Source organism: Cnephaeus nilssonii, assembly GCF_951640355.1.
Source record: "Cnephaeus nilssonii genome assembly, chromosome: 17".
Classification (NCBI taxonomy): Eukaryota; Metazoa; Chordata; class Mammalia; order Chiroptera; family Vespertilionidae; genus Cnephaeus; species Cnephaeus nilssonii.
In genome coordinates this window covers 2,648,103-2,669,379 of record NC_137088.1, presented here as the reverse complement: position 1 = coordinate 2,669,379, position 21,277 = coordinate 2,648,103, and the positions used below count along the sequence as shown (strand labels likewise).

General features: G+C 61.9%; 1 protein-coding gene across 10 annotated transcripts in view; it reads right to left on the bottom strand.

Moving 5' to 3' along the window:
• Window positions 1–606: 606 nt before the first annotated feature.
• DOCK3 (dedicator of cytokinesis 3) overlaps window positions 607–21,277 on the bottom strand; it is a 175,967-nt gene continuing 155,296 nt past the window's right edge. For 7 of the 10 annotated variants that reach the window (XM_079794397.1, XM_079794396.1, XM_079794402.1 and 4 more), the window contains 14 exons: window positions 18,918–19,059; window positions 17,844–18,010; window positions 17,615–17,701; window positions 17,081–17,260; window positions 16,469–16,552; window positions 16,254–16,370; window positions 14,123–14,244; window positions 12,912–13,050; window positions 12,283–12,430; window positions 9,505–9,623; window positions 8,780–8,867; window positions 4,977–5,099; window positions 4,400–4,482; window positions 607–3,675 (listed from right to left, as the gene is read on the bottom strand). In XM_079794397.1, the coding sequence (XP_079650523.1) occupies window positions 3,166–3,675; window positions 4,400–4,482; window positions 4,977–5,099; window positions 8,780–8,867; window positions 9,505–9,623; window positions 12,283–12,430; window positions 12,912–13,050; window positions 14,123–14,244; window positions 16,254–16,370; window positions 16,469–16,552; window positions 17,081–17,260; window positions 17,615–17,701; window positions 17,844–18,010; window positions 18,918–19,059 (2,109 nt within the window). In that variant the 3' untranslated portion in view covers window positions 607–3,165. The remainder of the gene's footprint in view (window positions 3,676–4,399; window positions 4,483–4,976; window positions 5,100–8,779; window positions 8,868–9,504; window positions 9,624–12,282; window positions 12,431–12,911; window positions 13,051–14,122; window positions 14,245–16,253; window positions 16,371–16,468; window positions 16,553–17,080; window positions 17,261–17,614; window positions 17,702–17,843; window positions 18,011–18,917; window positions 19,060–21,277) is intronic. The other 3 variants (XM_079794399.1, XM_079794400.1, XM_079794401.1) reach the window with 3 other exon arrangements.

Genomic DNA, 21,277 nt, shown 5'->3' with positions numbered 1-21,277 from the left:
CTGGTGGCGGCACCGCCCCCGGCCCTAGACAGTTGTCGGCCGCTGATTGAAGGAGGGCGTCCGCAGGAAGCGGGGGCGGCGGCGGCGGAAGCGGCACGGCCGCCATCTTGGGTAGGGGCAGCGGTTGTGGCGGAGGCGGGGCGCCTCTGGCTCCGGTGGCGTCGGCCGCCGTTCGGCGCCTGCTGAGCTGTCCCGTTTCCCCGTTCTGGGCCCCACGCCCGCCCAGGGCCTCGACTCGGGGCGCAGGCCAGGGGCTCCGGGGTCAGTCGCGACCCAGCGAGGCTGGCAGGGACGGCGGCCGCCGCCGGCAAGGCTGCGAAGTGCTCTCTCCCCAACGACCCGGGGGCCGGGAAACCGCCTCTGCGGGGGAGCCGGCGCGTGCGGGCCCGCTGGCCGGGTCCGAATTTTCCCCGCAGCCGGGCGCGGGCCGAGGCCTCCCCTAGGAAGGGCGAGGTGCCCGCCGCCTGGCAGTGGGAGGGGGAGGCTTAGGTCTGTTCCCTCGGAGCAGCTCCCCGAGTCTCCCAGCCCCGGAAGCCTGGCCGAGGTGGCTGGCGTCCCAGCGAGCGTCAGGCCCCGGCTGCCAGGGCCCCCCGGAGGGTCCGGGACCCAGAGCCGCGTTGCGGAGGTTTCCTCTTTGGCGGCCCTCCTTCCGAGCGCGAGGCCGGACGCGGGAAAGGCGGCTCTGCTCGGAGGGCGCTGGGCTGCTCGGGCCAGTGAACGCAGTGGGTCAGTGTCAGGTTTTCATCTTTAATTCACATCACAGCAATCAGGGGAGCGGGGAAGGGCGGAGGTCAAGGGCAGATATTTACATCTGAAAGTCACATTACTTGTTAGCTTTAGAACATGCGACCACAATATATACAGTGAAGTACCTCTTGGGACACTAGTACACATTTTTTCCTTTTAACTTTGCTCTCTGGTACAGATAATTTTTAAGTCACCCCTCCCCCCTTTTAAACATAAATACACAAAAGAAATGGTTAGAAGTGTTCTAATTTTAAATAAGCACAGAATGCCGGAGGTTAAAAACACATTTATAGGGCTGAACACCAATTGGACATCACACTCTATACATTTTTTGCTCAAATTCCTGTACAAATACACAGCATTCAAATAGGTATTTACAAATAAGCTCAAAAGAATGAAAATCAGTTATTTCACAATCTTCAGAGGATTCTCACCTCTGACCTCCCACTTCCCTTCAGACTGGCTGATTCTCCAACAAAAGGGATTTGGAATCTGTTCTTGCCATCCAGTTAGGGAAATGGAGAGCAAACCCCCACTGGCTCACCTTGCAAAAAGGAAGGCCAATGGACCCCCGCGGCCCTCTGCCCTCCGGGCCGCCTGGCGGAGAAGGTAGAGGTGAGGTGAGGACAGCCTTGTCCGGGACCGGTTCAGGAGCGCCCTAAAGCCTGACCCCTCCTACCTAAGAGTCAGATACAAAGCTGGGACCCAACCCTCTACACTGACCACCAGGTCCCGGGCTGCCCTCCCAGTGGAGTGGCCTGTGTGACAGCCGCTCTAGAGGCGGGAGCATCCTCACAGCACCGCCCTCAGGCCCTGGAGGCGATGCTGCCCTCTGTCTTTCCTCAAAGGTTACTTGCTGGCATTCCTGTTAAACAGCTGGTGTTTGTTTACAAGAGAAAAACACCCTGGCCACACCTTGTCTGTTTGGAAAGAGGGGCAATGAGAAGGGGGTCGTGGGCCCAGGGCCAGCCAGGAGGCCAGCCAGGCCAGCAGAAAGGTGCTCGGGAGAACACGCCCGCTCAACAAGGAGAAGGCAGCCTGTGACCATCAGAGCTGTGAACTCGAGCAAAAGAAAGAGAAAGTCTGTGTCAACTTTTAAAGTAACTTAGAAGCACCCTGGTAGATACTACTGCCTCCCCTCTTCCCCCCAATAATAAAGCAAGAGGAAAATCGGTGCTCTGACCCGAAAGTTCCCAGAGTCCACTGCGCTCTGTCCAGCAGACTGGGGAGGCTGGAGAAGCTGCCCTCCTGCCCGCCCTGAACCCTGAGTGGTGGTCCCCACCGCCCGGAGCAGGGCCCTGCACTTGGCACTTGGAAGAGGATAATTCAACTTGCGTGGCTCCCTGACTCCAAAAGGAGACGCCCCTCCTCACTCTGCTCACCCAGGAGCTCGCTGAACCTGACCGTGAGTCCTCAGGGCTTGGAAGCCTGGCTGGGCAGCCAACCCTCTGCTCAGAGGTAGTGCTGAAAATCCCTGATTCAGGAGCTGCATGTCAGGCAGTCGGGCGACCTTTGAAAGCTCAGGATTTCCGGCCCCGCCACACCTCGGCCTCACTCCTATACCAGCTCATCTCTCAACACGCGGCCTCCTGGGCCTTGGGGAGGAAGGTGGCTGGTCCCTTTGGTTTCACACCCCGACTCAGGCCCCAGAGGGTGGGAGCTAACCTTTGCAGATCCATTCGCCAAGGGGGCTCCTGCAGGGCATGAGGTGTATTGAGTGGAAGGGAGCAAGTGGTGAGAAATGAAAGCGATGGAGGGAAAATCCAAGACAGCTGGAGGCAGGACTGGCCGGTGGGAGCCTGGCAGTGTGCCCTGGGCATGCAGTCAGGCCAAGTCACATGCCTGCGCTGGCAGGCTGGCCCAACCAGCCCCTCAGTTGAGTATTCCTGGACAAGAGTGGGCAGGTGGGCAGGCATTTGTGCAAAACGGCTTGTAGCCACTTGTTCACCACCTGTGACATGTAGTCCACGTGGTCCGCGCAATCCCTGAATACAACCATGAGCTCTTCTGTCCACACAGCAAAAGAAGAGGTCCTAGTGCAATTTCCGTTCTGTGCATCTCCACCCTGGAGGGGCCTGGGCTCCTACCCGAGGCCCCGCGAAGCGGTTCTGTCCGTGCAACACCTCCACAGAGCTCCACGTGGCCTGGAACTGCAGGAGGAAGAAAGCATCTACTGCGCACAAACGAAAGGAAAACCCCGAGAAATGGAAACGTAGAAATGAAATAAAAAGAGAAGCCACAACCCTCATGCTGCTGTGGCCTCTGCACATGGCAACACACACGTTCACGGCAGTAGAACGTAGACTCGGTGGCTCTCTCCTGAGTGCCAGGCCTCTCTGCTCCCTGGGGGGGACTTGCTTCAGACCTGGAATGGTCGGCGAGCTGCTCTGAGGGCGGCGTCCCAGCCGCCTGCCTGCCTCACTGCTCCCCGCGGCCATGCTCCCAGGCCAGGCGGGCCTGCTCTTCCTTGGTGCTCCCAGGAGGCAGCGAGGCCTTGCGGTGCAGGCCCCGAGGCCTGTCGGCCTCTTCGCGCAGCAGCACACCTTCGTCATGCTCCAGGGCCGGCAAGCGGGGGTGGTAGGGTTTGGGTGGCAGCGCGGGCGGGTCCATGGGGTCCTGAGGGATGACACATCCCGGGGCTGAGTGGCTGCGGCATGGCTGGGCCTTGATGGAGTCCAGGACGGCCGACTCGGAGAGGCTGTAGTGAACAGGGAGGTAGGGTGGCTCCAGGTCTTCATCGGCATGCCAGGCCTGGCTGGGCATGGAGTCCATGGTGTCGGTTCGAGGCGGGGCCTCTGAGGGGTGCCCAAAGTTACTCTCGCTCAAGGAGGACACGCCACTGCTGGCGCTGCCGGACAGTGTAGAGTTGCTGCCGTCCAGGCCCGACTGGGGGCTGGTGGGGGAGGCTGGGATAGGGTGGAGAGGAGACTGCAAAAGAAAGGGTGGACATGTTAGCATTCCTCTCTCCAGACAGGCTGACAGCCACGGTGTGGAGAAGACCAAGTCTGCTTATCAATGAACTTCAAAAGGACCTTCAGCAGCAGCCCCTGCTCCCTCCGGCCCCAGAGGCCCAGGGAGCCCCAGAATCACCTGCATTTCTGTGGCCAAACACGGCCCTGCCCTGGCTGCTGGGCATTTGTGCCCCCGAAGCCAGGGGCTGGGCTACTGGCTGTGGCTCTCGGGCACTTGCAGAAGGGCGAGGTCAGGCCGCTGGGCAGGCAGAAAACCCTAGTTGGCACGGACCAGATGAGTGCATTCTGCTGCTAAAATCCGTGATAGTCTTTTCCAATTTGTGGAAAAATTAGTGCGTTTTTAATAAAGCTTTGGTGCCTGATGCGTCTTGCTTTGACTGGACTCTGGTTTAAAACACTCTGCTGTCCATCACGGGCCGTTTCTTTACCTCTGGAACTGTTTGCTGACACCCAGTGGTGGTAGCTGAGTTGCCCACAAGGCCCTCTAACCCTCTACCCCGTCACAGTGGCTGCGGACACACTGGTCACCTGCACCCCGAGTGTGGCTCTGGCCCCCATGGCTCTGCCAGGCTGGGCTCTCCAGGACAGAGGTAGGGAGAGCCGGGAGTTGGGGAGACCCAGGGGGTAGAGCAGATGAGCGGACACCTACAGCCGGTGGGGCTGTGGCTTCAGTACATTACCTTGCGCAGGGTCCGGGCAGGGAGGGCCGGGGGGGTGTCACCCAGGGGGTGGTGGAAGGTGTCAAAGTGTAGGGAGTAATGACCTGCAAAGGGAACAGAACCACAGCCTTAGCTGGGGCCGCTCTGGGGCTGCACACCAGCACATCTTACTGGGCCAACGGGTCAGACGAGGGAAGAGTATCCTGGGAGCCCTCAGCGCTGAGGCCACAGAAACATCTCACTGAAGTTCTCCAGAACACAGGCTGCTGCAGTGAAAGACACGCGTGCTACACGGCGGGCAAGAAGGCCGGCGCGTCGGCCGTGGAACAGCCGCAGGCAGCGCAGTCTCCGCCCACTGCGGGTGCCGACGGTCGGGTCCTGGTCTTCGCCGGGCTGGGCGGGCCTCACCGAGCTCACCTGCTGCACTCGGAAGCCTCACGGACCCCAAGCCGTGCAGGGCCTCCTGGGGCGGGGCTGGTTCTTCCTGGGCTGGGCCAGCCCAGAGCGTGGCCGTCTTCTCAGCCTGGGAGGCTGCTGCCTTTGCCCCTGAGCAGAGCTGGCGACCAGGGACTGTCTGGGGACCCGCTGGAGGTCTTACCATGCAGCAGGCTTCGGGGAGGCACTGGGGGCGCGAGGATGCGCCCCATGTGGGCAGACAGGAAGGGCTGGGCCTCTCGGGCTCCGCTATCCAGGCTCCAGCTGCTGGGGGCTGCGGGCACCGCTGAAGGTGGAAACACATGGCATGAAGGGGCGTTACTTGTTGAGCCGCTCCGTGGGAGAAGCCCACCCTGCAGCGTCTGGCTTCTCCAGGTGGGCACGGTGTACCCAGCACGGGTGCGAGGGGCATGCCAGCCCCCGGGGCAAGAAACACTGGCCAAGCAAGACGCTGGCCCTGAGGGGGTGGCCAGGCACAGGAACGGCCAAGATGGCAACAGCGACCTGAAGCGTGAGGAGCACTGAGGAGGCGGCCCGCTGAGAGGTGCCGCGCAGGGAGCGCCTGCAGCCTCCAGGGTCGCAGGAAAGAGAGCAGAAGAGGCGAGAAGAGGCCGAGGAGCGGGCGACGGGGCTGAGAACACAGGACAGAGAGGCTCCGGCCAGAGCTGCTCAGACAGGAGTCCCGGGAAAGCAGGGAGCAGGGCGGGTGGGAGGCAGAGACTGCCCCCCAAATGGGCCACACGGAGGGCCTGCGGCCACACAAGCTTGGCCCTTCCCGTGGCTTCTGTGCCCCCCGGTGGGGCTTGGGATGCACGAGGTGTGCGTTCACTGTCCCCACGGGAGGGCGAGTATAAAGCCCGGGTCACGCCCAGGCGTACCCATGGTGCTTTGGGGCATGCAGAGCAGCCCAGTCCTGCACCCACATGCCACAAATGCAGGTGGAGTGGGCCTGGGACAGAGGGAAACAGTGTCCACCTAAGAAAGGAGTCAGGGCCAGACTCCTGGCCCCTCGGCCACAGCTGGGCAAGTGACTTCCCGGAGGGGACGGGAGAGGAGGAATGGCGGGACCTGGGGGCTCGAGGGCAGCGGCAGGAGCGGCAGGGACGTGGGAATCCTGTTGGCCAGCTCCTCCTGAGAACGGAGACGAGAATAAACCTGCCCTCTCTCTGACGGAGGGGGGAAGCGGCAGGAGGGAGCGCACAGCCAGGGCCTCCTCACTGGCTTTGCTCCGAGGCGGCCGTAGTGGAAAGTGAGCCCCAAGCCAGGCCCAAGGGGCCTGAAAGGCTCTGGAAGGGAAGGGGCTGGAGTCCAGCCTTCAGGGGCCCGGCCGGGAGGGGCTGTGCCCTATGTGGTCCAGGGAGAACGGGGATGCCCATCCTCTCCTCCTCACTGGTCAGGGCCTGGCGTGGGCTTGCGGCAAAACACAGGGTAGAACTCGGCTACCTAAACAGCCTCAGTTCCAGGGACGGTGGCTCAGTCCCGGGATGGTTGGTGGCTGGTGCCTGGAGGGAGGGCAGGCGCTCAGCTGTGGGGGTGAGGGGGGTAGAAAAGAATGCGGATTCGGCTGCGCATCAGGTGGATTCCACCAGGAGGCCTCAGAGAGCTCACAGGCTCTCCCCAAGATGCAGCGCCAGCTTCCTGGTCCTCAGCACTGAAGCGCTCCCCACCAGCAGGAGTTTGTCTCCATAAAAAGCTGCTGAACCTCAGGGAGAAAGTGGCTTGGAGGTGGGTCTGGGCAACTTCTCCAAAGGGGTTTGGAAGCCCAAGATCTCAGATGCACATCTAGACTCTGAGAGAATCATGGGGTGGCAGAAGTTCACCCCAGGGCCCACTTGCAGTCAGGAAGGCTGTGGGGAGAAAGCAGCCAGGCTGCAGTGGTTTAGGGGGGCCCTGGGCCACTCCCTGTGAACCAGAGACCATCAAGCTGGCCTCGCAGCCTGTGCTGGTGAGCAGCGAGGCCAGGGCACCTCTGCCAGGCAGCACGCGGGCATTGGGGCTGGAGGAGAAGCTAAGGTGGAGTGCCCCTTAGAAGAGGGGCGTCCCCCGCTGTCCCGGCCACTTCTTCCTCTGTGTGTAACTGTGGCCCAGCACGGGCGGTGGTCCCCAGTGCCCAGCGCACAGCCCCGAGGGCAGGCTTGCCTGGTCCGGGAGTCACTGCCTGGCAAAGAAAGGCATCTGCAAGCGAGACGCGGAGCCCTCACGGGACTCGGGATCCTGGTGACAAGAGTGGTGACAATTCATCCAGTTCCTGCCCTGGAGGGTCCAGGTAGAGACACGGGACGTTGTTACTTTGGCCTGTGTGTTCCCTCGAGGCACTTGCTGGCCTTGTGGCGTGGACACGCTTGCTCTGGGCTCAGCCTCTTGTGGGACACCAGCTTCCTCCCACACCGCGGCAGTGCGGCCAGCTTCCGGCACAGCCCGCTCCCGGCCTCAAGTTCTCCTGCATCCAGCAGGCGTCGGGTCCTTGTCTGGCCGCCGGCACACGCTGATCTCTGAACCTGTCTGTGCTCTCGCCAGCTCTGCGATGGCTCCACTTCTCAATGCAGAAAAGCCGCGGAGGGTTCTGGTGGAGACCACACAGGCCCTCTGGCGTGGGGCGCAGGGCGCAGGTAACCGCACGCGGGGGTGCACCCTTGAGGCCAGGAAGGCGGGTGCACCCTTGAGGCCAGGAAGGCATCTTCAGGCAGTTTTTATGGCCTTTCTGGTTGAGCACCCAGCAGTCAGCCGAGCTCGTGGGCCTGTGTTGGTTGTGCCTGGAGGACACGGGCATGTCCCCTCTGAAGAGCAAGGTAGCAGCAATGACGTACGCACAGCAGACATCACTCGCTGAGGAGGGGAGGGGACCCACAGGGAGACGGGCGGATGGGGCCCAGGCTGTGTGGAGGGCAGGCTCAGTGGAGTCCCCAGTCCGGGCAGGCTTAGGAAGAAGCCCTCTATGTTAGAACGAACTCGGGTCTCCATGGCCGGGGCTCTGGGCCGGGGTCATGTGGGTCCCAGCTGACCCTTCCCTCAGCTGGAGCAGAACACAGGGCAGAACTCCTCTAGCTAAGCAGCTGTTCTAGGGACTTCTGGCCGCACGCACATCGGGGCGCTGGCACGTGTGAGAGGACAGCACTGTGGCCGGAGTGGCTGCCAGGACTGGACTCCCTCCCGGTACCTGGGCCTCCCTTGCCAGGACGTTGGCAAGTCCACTCTGCGTTGGCCTGTCCTCCCCGCTCCTCTTGGGCTTGCTTGGCTGCAGGCTTGTTCTGAGCAACAAGGGAGGTCCCTGAGGGCCCACGCTGAGGGCCAAAGGCCACAGGGCCTGCTGAGTGCTGGCTGATCTGGAGGTGCCCAGGGGAGTGGTGGCCCTGCTTGCATATGGCACCGAGTTTCCACAGAGGTGGGCCCAGGACAGGTGGTCGCGAGGACCTCTCTGAGCTGGGCACTGGGGAGGGAGAGATACGAACTAACAAGATCAGAATTTTATTTATTTTTTATTTTTATTTTTTAGAATATTTCTGATTCTCAAATTTTATTTTATTTTTTTGTTAATCCTCACCTGAGGATATTTTTCCATTGATTTTTTTTTTTTTTTTAGGGAGAGTGGAAGAGAGTGGGAAAGACAGAGAGAAATATAGATGTGAGAGAAACACATCGATTGGTTGCCTCCGACCAGGGCCAGGGGCTGAGGAGCCTGCAACCAAGGTACATGCCCTTGACTGGGATTGAACCCGGGACCCTTTGGTCCGCAGGCTGACGCTCTATTCACTGAGCCAAACCGGCTGGGGCAGGATCCGAATTTTAGCATCAAGCAACACTGGCTGAACAGTGAGCACAGGAATTGGTTAGGACTCTGGAAAGACGGACAGGCCTGGATGCTGACGTGTGGCTCAGCCTAGGCCAGTTGGTGCTCAGGGTCAAGAGTCAGATGCTCAGGATGGGGGCACCCAGGAGGGAGGGGGAACTGGGGAAGGGGAGCAATACCTTTCTCAGCCACAGACAGGTTGGGGTCACTGCAGGGTTTGCAGGCTCCGATCACTTGCTGGAACAGGGCTGGCTGGAAATTTGGCAGCTGAGGGAAAGAAAAAAAACCATCAGAAGAGGGTGAAAATGACCAGTTATACCTTGGGGGGCAGTGCTGTGGGCCACAGGTGCCAGGACATTGCAAAAGCAGACAGGGAACCTGGGCGCCCGGGCAGGGGGGGAGGGGGGAGTGGGGGGGAGGCTGTCCGGCTGCGGCCTGAGCGCTGCCCCGCGCATCAAGGCACTGCCCTCTTGTGTCTGGCTGGGCGCCAGCTGCCGGGGGCATGGCCAAAGACACAGGCGCCGGAGGCTATCTAACTGTCGTCTGTTCTGCAGGGAGACGCACTGGCGGAAAGGATTCAGGGACCCTTCCCCCCGGGTGCTGGCCAGTTTAGCCTCCTGGGGCATTGCCAGACTTTAGGGATGAGGAGTCCAGGAGGCTGGCCACGACAGACAGCCACACCAGCAATGGCAGCGCCAGCCCGGCCGCCCTCCTACCCATGCTGCACTCTGTCTGGGTGGCTGGTCCTCAGAGTCCCTGCAGTCCCCACCCGGGAGCCCAGCAGCCTCCGGAGGTCTAGCGGAGAAGGAGGCACGGAGGACAGCGCAGGAAGCTAGCACGGGTGCCGAGCGAAGCCCAGGCGGGCACACTGGTGCCGGAGGGCGGTCCGCAGCTGGGCTACTACCTGTCCATTCTCCAGGATGGCTGCTGGGTACATGGCGCTGCTCGGGCGGTCCCGGTGTGTGGGCAGCAGCAGCATCATCTCCCGGGCATGGCGGTACTTATCTGGCAGAGAGGGAGAGCCTGTAACCAAGTGAGAACAATCACGCACAGATGACGAGTCACAGATGGAGCGCCGGCGGGCGAGCGCCCTGGGGGCCAGGGGACCGGCAGGTGAGCCTTGCAGTGGGTGAGGAGCTCAGCAAGCACGAGGAATGGAGCAGCTGGGGGTGCACAGAGGCGGGTGCACTGGGCGATGCAGCCCCCCTGACAGGCCCCCTCCCTATGCCCAGGCAGGCTGTGGGGAGAGCGAGGAGAGCCAGGCCAGGCTCTGGTGGAGAGGGGTGTGGCCTGGATGCTGGTGCTCAGGGGCCCAGCTTGCAATGGAGCCGTCACAGAGACAGACATCGGACAACACAACGGCACGTTCTTACTGGACACACTGTCTCCACACTCACCTTCTCGGGACACCACGGGCCCTGTTCTCGGCCAGCCTCCTCCCCTTTCCCAGATCCCAGGCCCCAGCGCCTGGCCTCTGCCTCCCGGGCCATTGTGCTGTGGCCTGAAGCCAGGTGGCTCTCAGGGAGTCTCACTCGGAGACCTGCGCCCCGTGCACAGGGGGCCAGGGGGTCAGTCTGGCAGTTGGGGGGCTTTCCCCAGGCTCTGGGGTTAACTGGGTTCATGCTCCTCTCCTGTGAGGCCTCCGTGTGACCTCTTCTGGCTCGAGGGGTGTTATGAAGGCCAGGCCGCGCCGATGTGGTGTGACCCAGGCCCCGATGCACGGCACAGCTAGAGGCCCAGCGCCCTGGGAGGCGTGTCCTCGAGGGGACCTTCCACAGGAGCAGTGAGATTAACCGCCGTCTTCCCTCGGGAACGGATAACTTGGAAGTTCTCCAAATGTGCACACTCCTTGCGCCTGGAGGCCCCGGTGGTGCTATGACAACGGGGTGCTCCGTGCTACCACCACCTCTCCCCGCTCTGCACCTCACTTCGCTCCCACTGCCCTCCGCTCGGGGCAGCCAACCCCATGGTAAGAGTGACGGCTCCTTTTTCTGAAAACATTTCAGCTGTTCCTAAGCTGACACAGGCCTCCCGTGTCCCAGGACTTCACAACGATAGAGGGGCGGTCTGGTGACCCGCGTGGCAGTTACTCAAGGAGGGTCCATCGCCGCCCACGCTTCCTAGTCCCAGTCTCCGACCACCAGGGGAGCTGCCGACCTACCAGAGCTTAGGCTGTGCCTTGCCAGCCAATCGGCTCGAAGGTTTGCGAAGCCACGGGGACCACAGCCGAGTGTGGCTGGGCCCGTGAGGACGGCCACTGCTGTCGCGGCCGCTCCTGGAAGGTGGGGCGTGACTCCAGCGTGCAGGGTTCTCCAGAGTCCTTTCTCCATGAGAGCGTCTCCTCGCCATGACACCAGCCATACCCCATGGGAGGGAGCACTTCCTTCTGGGGCCCGGCGCCCCTGCTCCTCGGCGCAGGCCTCCCCAGGGCGGGCTGGCCTCCTGTGCGCCTCACAGGCCTGATGCTGCGCCTGGTCAGGGCGGGCACGGTTTCCCCAGGTGGCCAGCACGTGGACGTTGGAGCCAAGAACGAACTTCCTGCTCTTTCTTACCACCTCTTCCTACTTTGGCCCAAATCTATTTAACCTTCTTTTTACTTTGTACTCGGTCTGTCTAACGCCAGAAACGGGAGGGCTTTCACAGCCGTTCTCTGCAGACAGCCGGAGTCTGGCCGTCGCGACAGCGTGTCTCCAGAGATGGTGACCCTCAACCATCGCCTCCCAGCACACACCTGCCCCTTCTCCATGAGGCGGCGTCCCTTCCCCACCCTGGTCCTGGGCTGGCCGCACGGACTGCACGTCTGTTACTATCCTGCAGAGCCAACCGGGGGCGCACTAGAGCTTCGCTGCCACAGCTGATTTCATCCCACTGCAAAGACTTCTATGGAAAAGGACAAAAAAGCCGAGAGCGGTTTGGCTCAGTGAATAGAGCGTCGGCCTGCGGACTGAAGGGTCCCGGGTTCGATTCCGGTCAAGGGCATGTACCTTGGTTGCGGGCACAGCCCCAGTGGGGGGTGTGCAGGAGGCAGCTGATGGATGTTTCTCTCTCATCGATGTTTCTAACTCTCTATCCCTCTCCCTTCCTCTCTGTAAAAAATCAATAAAATATATTTTAAAAAAAAGAGAAAAGGACAAAAAAATCAAATTTCACTGCAGTAACTACTATCCGAATGTAAAAAAGATACTAGCTCTCAGAGAACAATATTTGTCCATTTGAATAAGAAATCAAGCAAAACTTGGCAAAGTAAATAGCTTTTTCAGAGCCACCTCTCCTGATCAAGCCTTTCCCAACAGACCGAAGTGTTCTGGGTGGTGTCACTGTTCAGAGTAACGTTCTCCAGGGTTGACTGTAGCTCACATTGAACATCCATGCTGCGCCATGACGCTTGCTTCCTCAAGACGCACTGCTGCCTGAACTCTGACCTTTACTCTTGCAAACATTTCAGGGGGAAGGGACTGAGCTCCTAGGCTGTGTCCTCCTACTGAGGTGGAGCGGCGAGAGCTGGCTACTTGGGGGCAGCTCAGAGCGGGTCTGACGCCAGCCGGAGAGCGGTCTGGAGCTAGAGACCTGCGTCCTGAGTGCTGGGAGCACGGGTGCGCATGCTCTCAGAAGCCACAGGTGAGAGGACGACAGTGGGGTCACGAGGCCCTTCCCCTTCTGCAGGCGGCACTGCCCCCCTTACCTCGGGCACTGGAGGGGGCAGAGGCAATCATCTGGGATGGTGCTGAGTGAGTGGAGCTCAGGCTGGAGGAAGAAGGGCTTGCCTGGGACGAGGACAGAACAGACACGTTGGTGACGGAGCCCTGGTACCTGGGGTTGGGAGACGCGAGCTGCAGAGGGAAGAATCAGCAGGGTAGAGGTCTGAACGGCCAGGACTGTGGGACTGGCCTGGATGTGGCTTCTTCATGCCATGAGGTGCCCAGACCTGGTGTCTGATGCTGCACCCTGGGCCCTGATGGAGGCCAGGCTGATGGCTGGCACAAGGGTCACCCACCCCACTCATGGAGCAGGGCTGTTGGGTGGATTCTAGCGATGGTGCCCCTGCGGGAAGCCGGGCTCAGCCATCACGAACGCCAGGCAGGAGTCTGGCAGAGGGCCTTCCCCTGGGCCTGAAGCTGGACTCCCTTCTTGGGAAACAAGGCCTGGGAGCCGCCCCGGTGGCTGGTGGGAGGCAGTCTTGCTAGCTCTGGGTGTTGTGAACTCAGTAGCTGGAGAACTAGGCAGGAGGTCAGCCCTGGACCAGACCCGCCAGCAGAGAGGAGAGCCCTCCACGTATGAGCTCTGGCCCGTTCCCCTGAGCAGCCCCGGTACCTGCATGTGGTGGTACAGGTCCTCGGGGGCCTCGCCCACGGAGCCGTCGCCCAGCATCACCATGTTTCCCGCTTCACTAGACGCGTGTGAGGAGAGAGAGGACGAGGAATGGCGACCTGTGCCCATCAAGTTCATGGGGCTGTGAACAAGAGCAGGACACAGGGAAGCAGTCAGACCTGGAGCCGCGGAACCTTGCTGGTGGTGGGGGACCGTGGAGAAGGGTGTGTGAACATCATCCCAGCCTCAGCCACGCTGGTCTGGAGGGCCTGGAGCAGCCCCGAGCCCGCTGCGCTGAGGGCCTGTCCTGGGCGGACGGATACAGGCGGGCACCGGCTCCACCTAGGATTGACTGGCTCATAGCCACGCAGATTGCTGACAGCAGCAGGTTCTCAGGGGGAAGGACAGAGACCCACCGAGCCTGGCCCCGGGCCTGAGTCCCCCTGGCTACGGAGGTTCATCTGAGCTGTGCCACCCTCTGCTGATCTGCTCCGTGGTCAGGTGTCTTCCCGGCAGGGGCAAGGCAGCGAAAGGGCCGCGGGAAGCATCTCTGGGCTTCCTTTCATGTCGGTGGCCATAGCTTGCCACCAGCGGTCCCCCCCAATACGAGGCGGCCCTCCCTCCCTCCCTCCCTCCCTCCCTCCCTCCCTCCCTCTCACTGGCTGAGTGCACAGCTGGGCTGCCTGGCTGCTCCCATTCCCCGGGCCTGGCTTCCTGAACTCAGAGCAGCCTCACCTGGACATCCCCATCACCACCTGGTTCTCTTCCTGAAACCGAGTGGCGATCCTCATTCCCGTGGGATCAAGTCCAAAGGGATGACGGAACAGGCCATCCAGGGCCCCTGGGCCCCCCACGCCTGGCCCCCTGCACTGCAGCCACTTGGCTCGATTTGCAGTGCTGACCTGCCCGGCTCATTCACACCCAAGCCAATGTGCGTGTCGGTCACTTTGCCTGGGTCTTGCTCCATCACCTCCTCCCCTGAACTCCCTTCTGCCTTCAAACTTCTCTTTATCTTTCATGGCTGGCTCACCCCAAATGACCCTCCTCCGGGTCCCACACTACCACGGTCCTCTGTCACCCAGGACAACGATGCAGAGCGTGGCCCTGTGTACCTGGGTCAGAGGGCATGCGAGTGAGCTCACAGGCGCTATTTCGCACTCCCTCCTCTGACCTCTGACCGCTGTGGACGGGCCACTCCCAGCCCTGAGGCCTACCTGTGCCGGTGGGTCATCTTGAGGCTCTCGGGGCTCACGGGGCTGTGGGATGCTAGGACACTGCCCCGGGGGGTGCTGCTGCCTGAGCATGCAGGACTGAGTTTGTCCAAACCCGGAAACTCCTGGTGAGAGATGGAACAACAAATAAGTTCCTAAGGCTGAGCGGGCGGAGCAGCCTGGGGTAGAAATGTAAAAGGGAGAAGAGCCCTCTCCTGTGAGCTGAGCCAGGACTGCCGAGCTCTTTTGGGCAATGACCCTCCTCACCACTGAGGAGCCCTGGGCTGACCCAATGAGCACGTCTGAACGGGCTGGAGGGTCTGAGCGCACAGGAGGGTGTTAGAGGCTCCCTCACTGCAGAGGAAGGAGAGCAGGCGCTGGAGGCAGGCGAGGACGAGCTGAGTGTGGCTGTCAGTCATGGCGTTTCTTACACAGGACAGGAGGCTTGTATAGGGCTGCTAAACGGACCGGCTCTCTGGGACCCGGGCTAAGTTGTCTGTGACACAGTTTATGGGAAACAGGACACAAAATCCTGTGTAAGTAACTGAGAAACAGCGCCGTCGATTCCAGCATCACTGGTTCTCAAGCACGCAGACTTCTCCGCAGACAGCTTTGGTCCCCAAGCCTCCCGGCTGGCAGCACGCTGGTTTGTGCCCTATTTGTGACTCCGCGGAGACAGAAGGCACCCCCGCTGGCCGCCCCGGCCCTTCCGGAGCGCACTGGGCTGTCTCTGAGCTTGGCCTGCGGAGGCAGGTTCCGCCACATCCAGAGCTTGCGGCAGGCGGACCTGCACGGCCGCCGAGAGGACACGCCGCTGGGCCCCGGCCCCGCCGACCTGGGTGAGCGGTCCGCGTAGCAGAGAACTGCCGGGCCAGGCCCTCGCTGGCCTGAGCCACCTGCTGTGACAGGGAGTGCGCACACAGTGAGAGGCAATGGAATACCCATCCGAGTCCATGACACTAGCAGTTCTTTACTGGACGGACACCCAGACTTTAAGGGGAAACAAAGGAGATTTTCTCAGCATTTCCCACCGTGAGAGACCAAGAGGCCGTCATTACAGAGGCAGCTCGGGCCCCATGGCTTCCCCCGGAGCACGCGCAGGCCAGCTTCATGTGGCGTAGGAACAGGCTGGGGCCTGCACTGAGGACCTGAGGGACTGAGCCGACCCCTGCCCCCCGCCTCCCAGAACAAGGCAACTCTAACAGGTCAGCTCACCGAGGCTGTGGTCCACCCCCACTCCCCACCGGGCCTCTGCGGCCAGTGGTGACCCGGAAGGGGAATGTCTGTGCGCCACGGCCTTGCCCCCCCGACCAGCTCTGTGTCCCGTGCCTCCTGGCCACTTCTACCCAGTGGCCCTGGGGAATGAGAGCACAGGTAACTGGGCTCTCGGCCCCGGAGACCTGGCAGCCAGCTTGTTTAGCAGGAGGGCTTCTCCAGAACACTTGGGGTTATCCCATGGTCGAACATGGGGTGAGGTATGTGAACGGGGATTGAGACCATGTGAACCCTAATCTCAGCCAGCCAGCATTCCCTGTGAGACCCCTGAAGGGAAAACAGTCCTGGAATACAGGCCCTGCGTCTGCTTGTGAGCATGAGTCCTTGGGCCAAACCCCGCCGTGGAGGCCCGAGAGCCAGCCCAGAGCCTGCCTGGCCTCCCTGAGAGCAGCCAGTATGCAGTACTCTCCACCCCAGGCGTCCTCAGGTGTGAGCCTGGGCCACCAGACATGTTGGAGGGAGAGGGAAGGCAGGCACCTGGAGGGGAAGAGTCAAGAGAGGGAAGAGAGGCCAAGAGAGGGAGGGAGAGGGGACGAAGACGGGAGGGAGAGGGGAGAGGGGAGAGGGGAGAGTGGGCTGGCTTAGGCTATGCCTAACAGCTTTAGGTTCTTGGGATGAAAAACACCTCCAAAGAGACCTCTCCGTGTACTCTGGCTCTTTTCCTTGCGTGTGGAAGCCTCTGTTCAGGGCACAGTACCTTGAACAAATGTTCTCTGCCCTTGAATCTATCTGACGCCTCCTTAGGGAGGGAGTGAATGAGGGGCTCGGGCCTCCCTCCCCTGGACAGAATGCCCACTCTGCGGTGGAGACAGCGCCCCCCGGTCCTGCCGCAGCAGGGGCAGCGCAGGCATCAGCTCACATGGTAGAGGCTGGCCCGCATCATCTGGAACTGATCGATCAGCTTCTTGTGCAGAGGGCGCATTTCCGGGTGCACAAACTTCTCGTGAACTGCCAGCCCGACGCCAAGGATGTGGACCTGTGGGGGACAGACCACGCCGCTCCGTTAGCAGGGAGCAGCCTCCTGGGCGCACAGCCTTCCCTCCTGGCGCCGGCCCCGAGCCCTGCGAGACATACCTGCTCCTGCATGAGCTCCTTGAGCTGGGCGATCTTCTCCGCGTCCCCGGGGTGCTTGGTGATGTAATCTTTGTCGAAGAAGGCCTGAGGAAGGAAAGGCCCGTCAGGAAGACGCTCCCAGGAGTTTCAGTCTGAGGGGCCACCTGAAAGGCCGGGGGCTGCCCCTCACAGGGACGCACCCCGTACGCCTCCAGTGGACTGCTTGACCCTCCTGCAATCACCGGTGCCCGCTGTGTCTGCGGCCTGATGGCGGCCAAGTCATCTAAGCCTGGACACTCGTCCTGTCCTTTGGGGCCGGAGGGCCTGGTAGGGCAGGCCGGGCTGGTCGCCAGGGTGGAGTGTGGGGTTAGGGTCTTAGCCAGCCCCCAGCCCACTTCTTGTGAAGGGCTGGGCTTCAGCACTCCTCTTGGGGCCACTTAACATGCCTCCCCAATCAGAAGGGTCCCTAATCTGGCAGAGTTCAGGGAATAAAAAGGAAGGGCCCTCCCAGAGCTGTGCCACAGCGGCAGGGAGGGGAGCCTAAAGCCTCCCCCAGGACCCCTCAGTCAGCCGCGGCCGAGTGGAGGGTGACTGGGAAGCGGTCCCGGGAGGCGGGGCTGGTGGCCCCCTCACCTCCTGGTAGCGTGCGATGCCTCCATTGACCGCAGCGTCGATGACGCCGTTCAGGCACATGCTGAGCAGGTTGATGTTGCCGTGCACCTGCTTGTGCTGGTACTGGCCGATCAGGGCCCGCAGCTCCTGGTTCTTGTTCTCCACAACCTGGATAGCATTCTCCAGGGGGCTCACCTCCACCTGGCACACGGGACACGGTGTGGTCACAGGCCCAGCAGCCCTCCCTCATCACAGCCCGGAAGCCGCTCCCCGCCTCGTTCCTGCGGACGGGCCTCCCTGGGCCCTGGGCACTGGGAAGGGGAAGAGCGCCGGGCTGAGGTCAGAGCGTGGAGGCCACTTCCTCCCTGTGAACGGGAGACTGCAAGGGCGCTGCCTTGTGGTGGAGGCCTGACTGAGAGGTGTGACAGCCCCCCACCTCTACGCCCCCCGCCCCCGCACAGTGCCCTCAGGGGGCCACAGCACGCGCTTTCTCCAGCCCAGAGAGGAAGTGCCCCGAGCCGGGCTGAGGAGCGGCCCCGTCCCCGCATGGCTCACCAGTTCCCGCCTCTCCACCTCGAACCACCGGGAGATGCCAGGCAAGCTGTGGGTCAGGGTCAGCGTGGTGCGCTCGATCCACAGGCTCTGCGGGAGGGCACAGGCAGGGACAGGCCGTCAGGCCACCGTGGCCACACCCGCCGGCCTGAAGGATGACGCAGTGACAAGGTCCCGAGAACGCGGACCTGCCCTGGTCCCTGAGCGCGGCCCCGCGTTCCAGTCTGATCACCTTGAACTCGTTCTCCTTGTCCTTGGGGCCTTTGTGAAAAGGCCTGTCGTACCGGAACTTCCTCACGTTATTGACGCGGTAGAAGCTCTTGACGCGATCCGGGACCCTGTCCATCTGCAGGACGTCCATGCAATCCGGAATGGGCGTCACCGCATAGATCTGCAGGTCTGCGCAGGAAGTGAAGGGGAACCCAGATTTGCCAGAGGTGAACCTGAGTGGCTGGCCCACGTCACCCCCGAAGGAGGAGCATCACAGCCTGTCCTGATGGAGGAGGTGACAGCCCTCGGTGGGTCAGACCACGTCTGGCCTGAGCACTCAGCCAGCTGAGCTGTCAATGCCAAGTGCTCGGGTGCCCCTTTAATCCAGAAGGGGGAGGGCCAGGGGAAGGCAGGTGCCCACAGGAGAGAGAGAGGGGCCGGGGCCTGCCCACTGTAAGTGAACTATTTGCTGTAAAACAACCTTTTAATAAAATGTTCTTTGGGGGAGAGAACCTAAGGGCATCCACCTGCCCCTCTGCCCCCCGAACAAGCTGCCCATTGTCGTGAGGGCTCCAAGGCAGCTGCGTGAGGCCTGAGGGCCATGTTTGCCTCCTGACTCCCACGTGCCACCCAGACCACAGGCTCGCCCATCTCCTGCCCACTCCCCCCGCCCATCCCCGAGCCCCGCCTCAGTCCCAACAGATACTCAGGAGAGTAACGGGTGCAGGCGGGAGCACAGCAGGGCACAGACCTGGTGGTGTCCCTGTGGGACCCCCAGTCACCCTGGACAGTGATTGCTCCGGATCACCTAGGAAGGCCCTCAGAGAGCAGGGTGAGGGTGGGTAGCAGCCAGCCGGAGGGACAGAGGTCCTTCTGGGCTCTGATGCCTAGGCGCCCCCACGGCCAAGGGCATGCCAGGGCCTCCTCTGGGAGGCACGAGTGCCCCGCTAACTGTGGGCTTGGTGAGGAGGACGTGGTCCGGTTCAGGGCCTGTGGGTAACCTAGTCTGCAAGGCCAACGGCAGGGCAGAGGGGCAGCTGACTGCGGGCCTCCCCTCGCGGGGCCCCGCCTCCTTCCCCGCCGCGTGGAAAGATACACTGGGCATCGCACTGCAGGATGGTGTCGTCGGGGTGGTTGGGGTGCTGCATGGCGACGGCCTGCGGGAACTCGCTGAGCATCCTCTGCTGGAAGGCCTCCAGCCTCTCGTAGTCGTGGCCACGGCACACGTACTCCTTATTCTGTCGCAAAGAGGAGAGCACACTCTGCGCCCGGCCTGCGGCCCCGCCTCCCCATGGGCCTCACAAGCAAGGCCTAGGAGCCCGAGGCAGGCCCGGGGCACAGCGCCCAGTCCGTCCCCAGGGGAGGGTGGTCAAGGGGGAAGGAAGGACAAACCGCACTGGGAGGTGGCAGCGGGAGGGCACCGGGAAGGGGTGCCAGGAGGGGTGGCATTCCGAAAAGCGTCCTGAAGGCCCAGCTTGGGAGAGGAGCGGGGAGGGGCAATCTATGTGGGTCCAGCGCCAGCCAGGGCGACTACAGCCGGGCGGGCAGAGGGCAGCTGGAGGGAGGTGGCGAGGAGAACTGGCGGGTGACCGGAGGCCTGGGCGTGTGCTTCTGAGGGGCCACCGGTGTCGGCCGGGAAAACCACCGCCCGGTGGCTGGCCGGGATTCAGGACTGTTTACTGCAATGATTCCTTTGCCAAGCCGCAGCGGAACCAATTGGTATCATTCTAAGCACGCATTTCTGTGTTCTATCATATTCGGTTTGGGTGAGGTCTCATTTTTGCCCCTTGCTGGACTGAAGTCACAAGGCACCCTCAGCCCTCTGCTGTCTGCCCCCAGCTGGGGGAGGTTCCCTGAAGCCTGCAGGCCACACGCTCTGCCTGCCCAGCTGCGGCCAGACCCACTCTGACAAAGAGGCGTGAGGCAGGCAGCCGCTCCTGGCCTGTCTCGGGGACAGACAGGAAGAGGTTCCACAGGCCAGCAGATGCTTCGCGGACGGGGAGGGCCGCAGGCCGGGCCGTGGAGGACCTCAGCCTGGCTGGAGTAGGACTTGCACCCCCTCCTCTTTCTGTAGGAGAAGCCAGCTCAGGCGAGGCCACGTCTGATGGCTCCGAATGGAAGGGCAATCCCAGGACGGAAGTCAAGGTCACAAGAAGCCGGCTGGCCTCTCCAGTGGAACAGACCAGGTCAAAGGACAGAGACACTGCCGAGCCCCTTGCCTGATAAGCAGAACTGACCAAAAAGGGAGTGATGAAGAACTGGCCTCCCCATGTCCCACCTCCCCGGGATCTGCTCATGGTCAAACGGAGAGAACTCCCCTGAGCAGGGGCGGGGTCTTCCTGCCCGAGCCGGCTCTTAGACCTCGCTGGCGAAGGGAGGCAGGCAGATGGCCTAGAGAAGCCACGCTGACAGAGCCAACGTCATCGATGGCCTATGTGTTCAGGGAAGACCCAGCAGCAGGAAGGCACACAGCGTTGACCTTGAGGCTCACTGTCAGTTTCATTTGCTCAGGCGAGAGCCCCAGGACCCGACACGAGACAGTGCGGCTGCCACGGCCCTGTCCTTGCCATCCACCAGCAGACAGCCACCTCCTCTGGGACTTCCTCCACTTGCCACCGATGAACTGGGCAGCGGAGGGAAGGGAGGGCAGCACAGCACGTGGCCTGACCAGGCCGGTGTGTAGGCATGAATCATCATTCCTAGGGACTGCGCCTCATGCGGACATGGGGACAGACGGACACCGTTATTCTCCTGCCATTCCTGGCCCCCTTGAAACCACATCTGGACACCGAGACGGCACAGCGGCAGCACCCGGTGGCTCAGGTGCAGGTTCTGTGCCAGGTCCCACTCGCAGAATGCTCTGAGCCCCGAGACCCTGCTGTGCCCTGTGACGTGAGCAGGGGGGGTGGGAGCCAGGTCCAACCATGACGCCGCCTGCTGGTTGGCAGGGACGGAAACGGGGCACCAGGGCGTGATTCTGTAACCTACATCCAAGATGATGATGCCTTGGAGTAAAATTTGGTTTATCACATACAAACGGTGGGACTGGAAAGGAGAATAAAAGGACAATGGAGCACAATTTGCAAAGATGAAATGAGAAAGAAGTTACAGTGCCAGGACCATCCATTTGTCTAAGGACTCTCTAGGGAGGCTTTTGGCTTCTGACTCCTGGAGAAAGCCTTCCTCCGCTGCTGACCTCTGCCCCTGCCGCAGTGCGATCTATGCTGACGGGCAACAAATGCGCCGCTTCTGAAGCACCTGGGCTGGCAGGTCCCTAGGGGGTGAAGGAGGCCCAGCCCAGAGAGGGCCTCGGCTCCCTCGCATTCCGCTGCCAGGATCACGCTGTGGCTGGAACTGCAGCCTTCCTGGGGTCACACTCCGCAGCGTGTGCTGGCGCCCTGTCAGCATTATTAGTTCCTACAGAAATCATTTTCTTTCCGCCCCGGAGATGTGCGA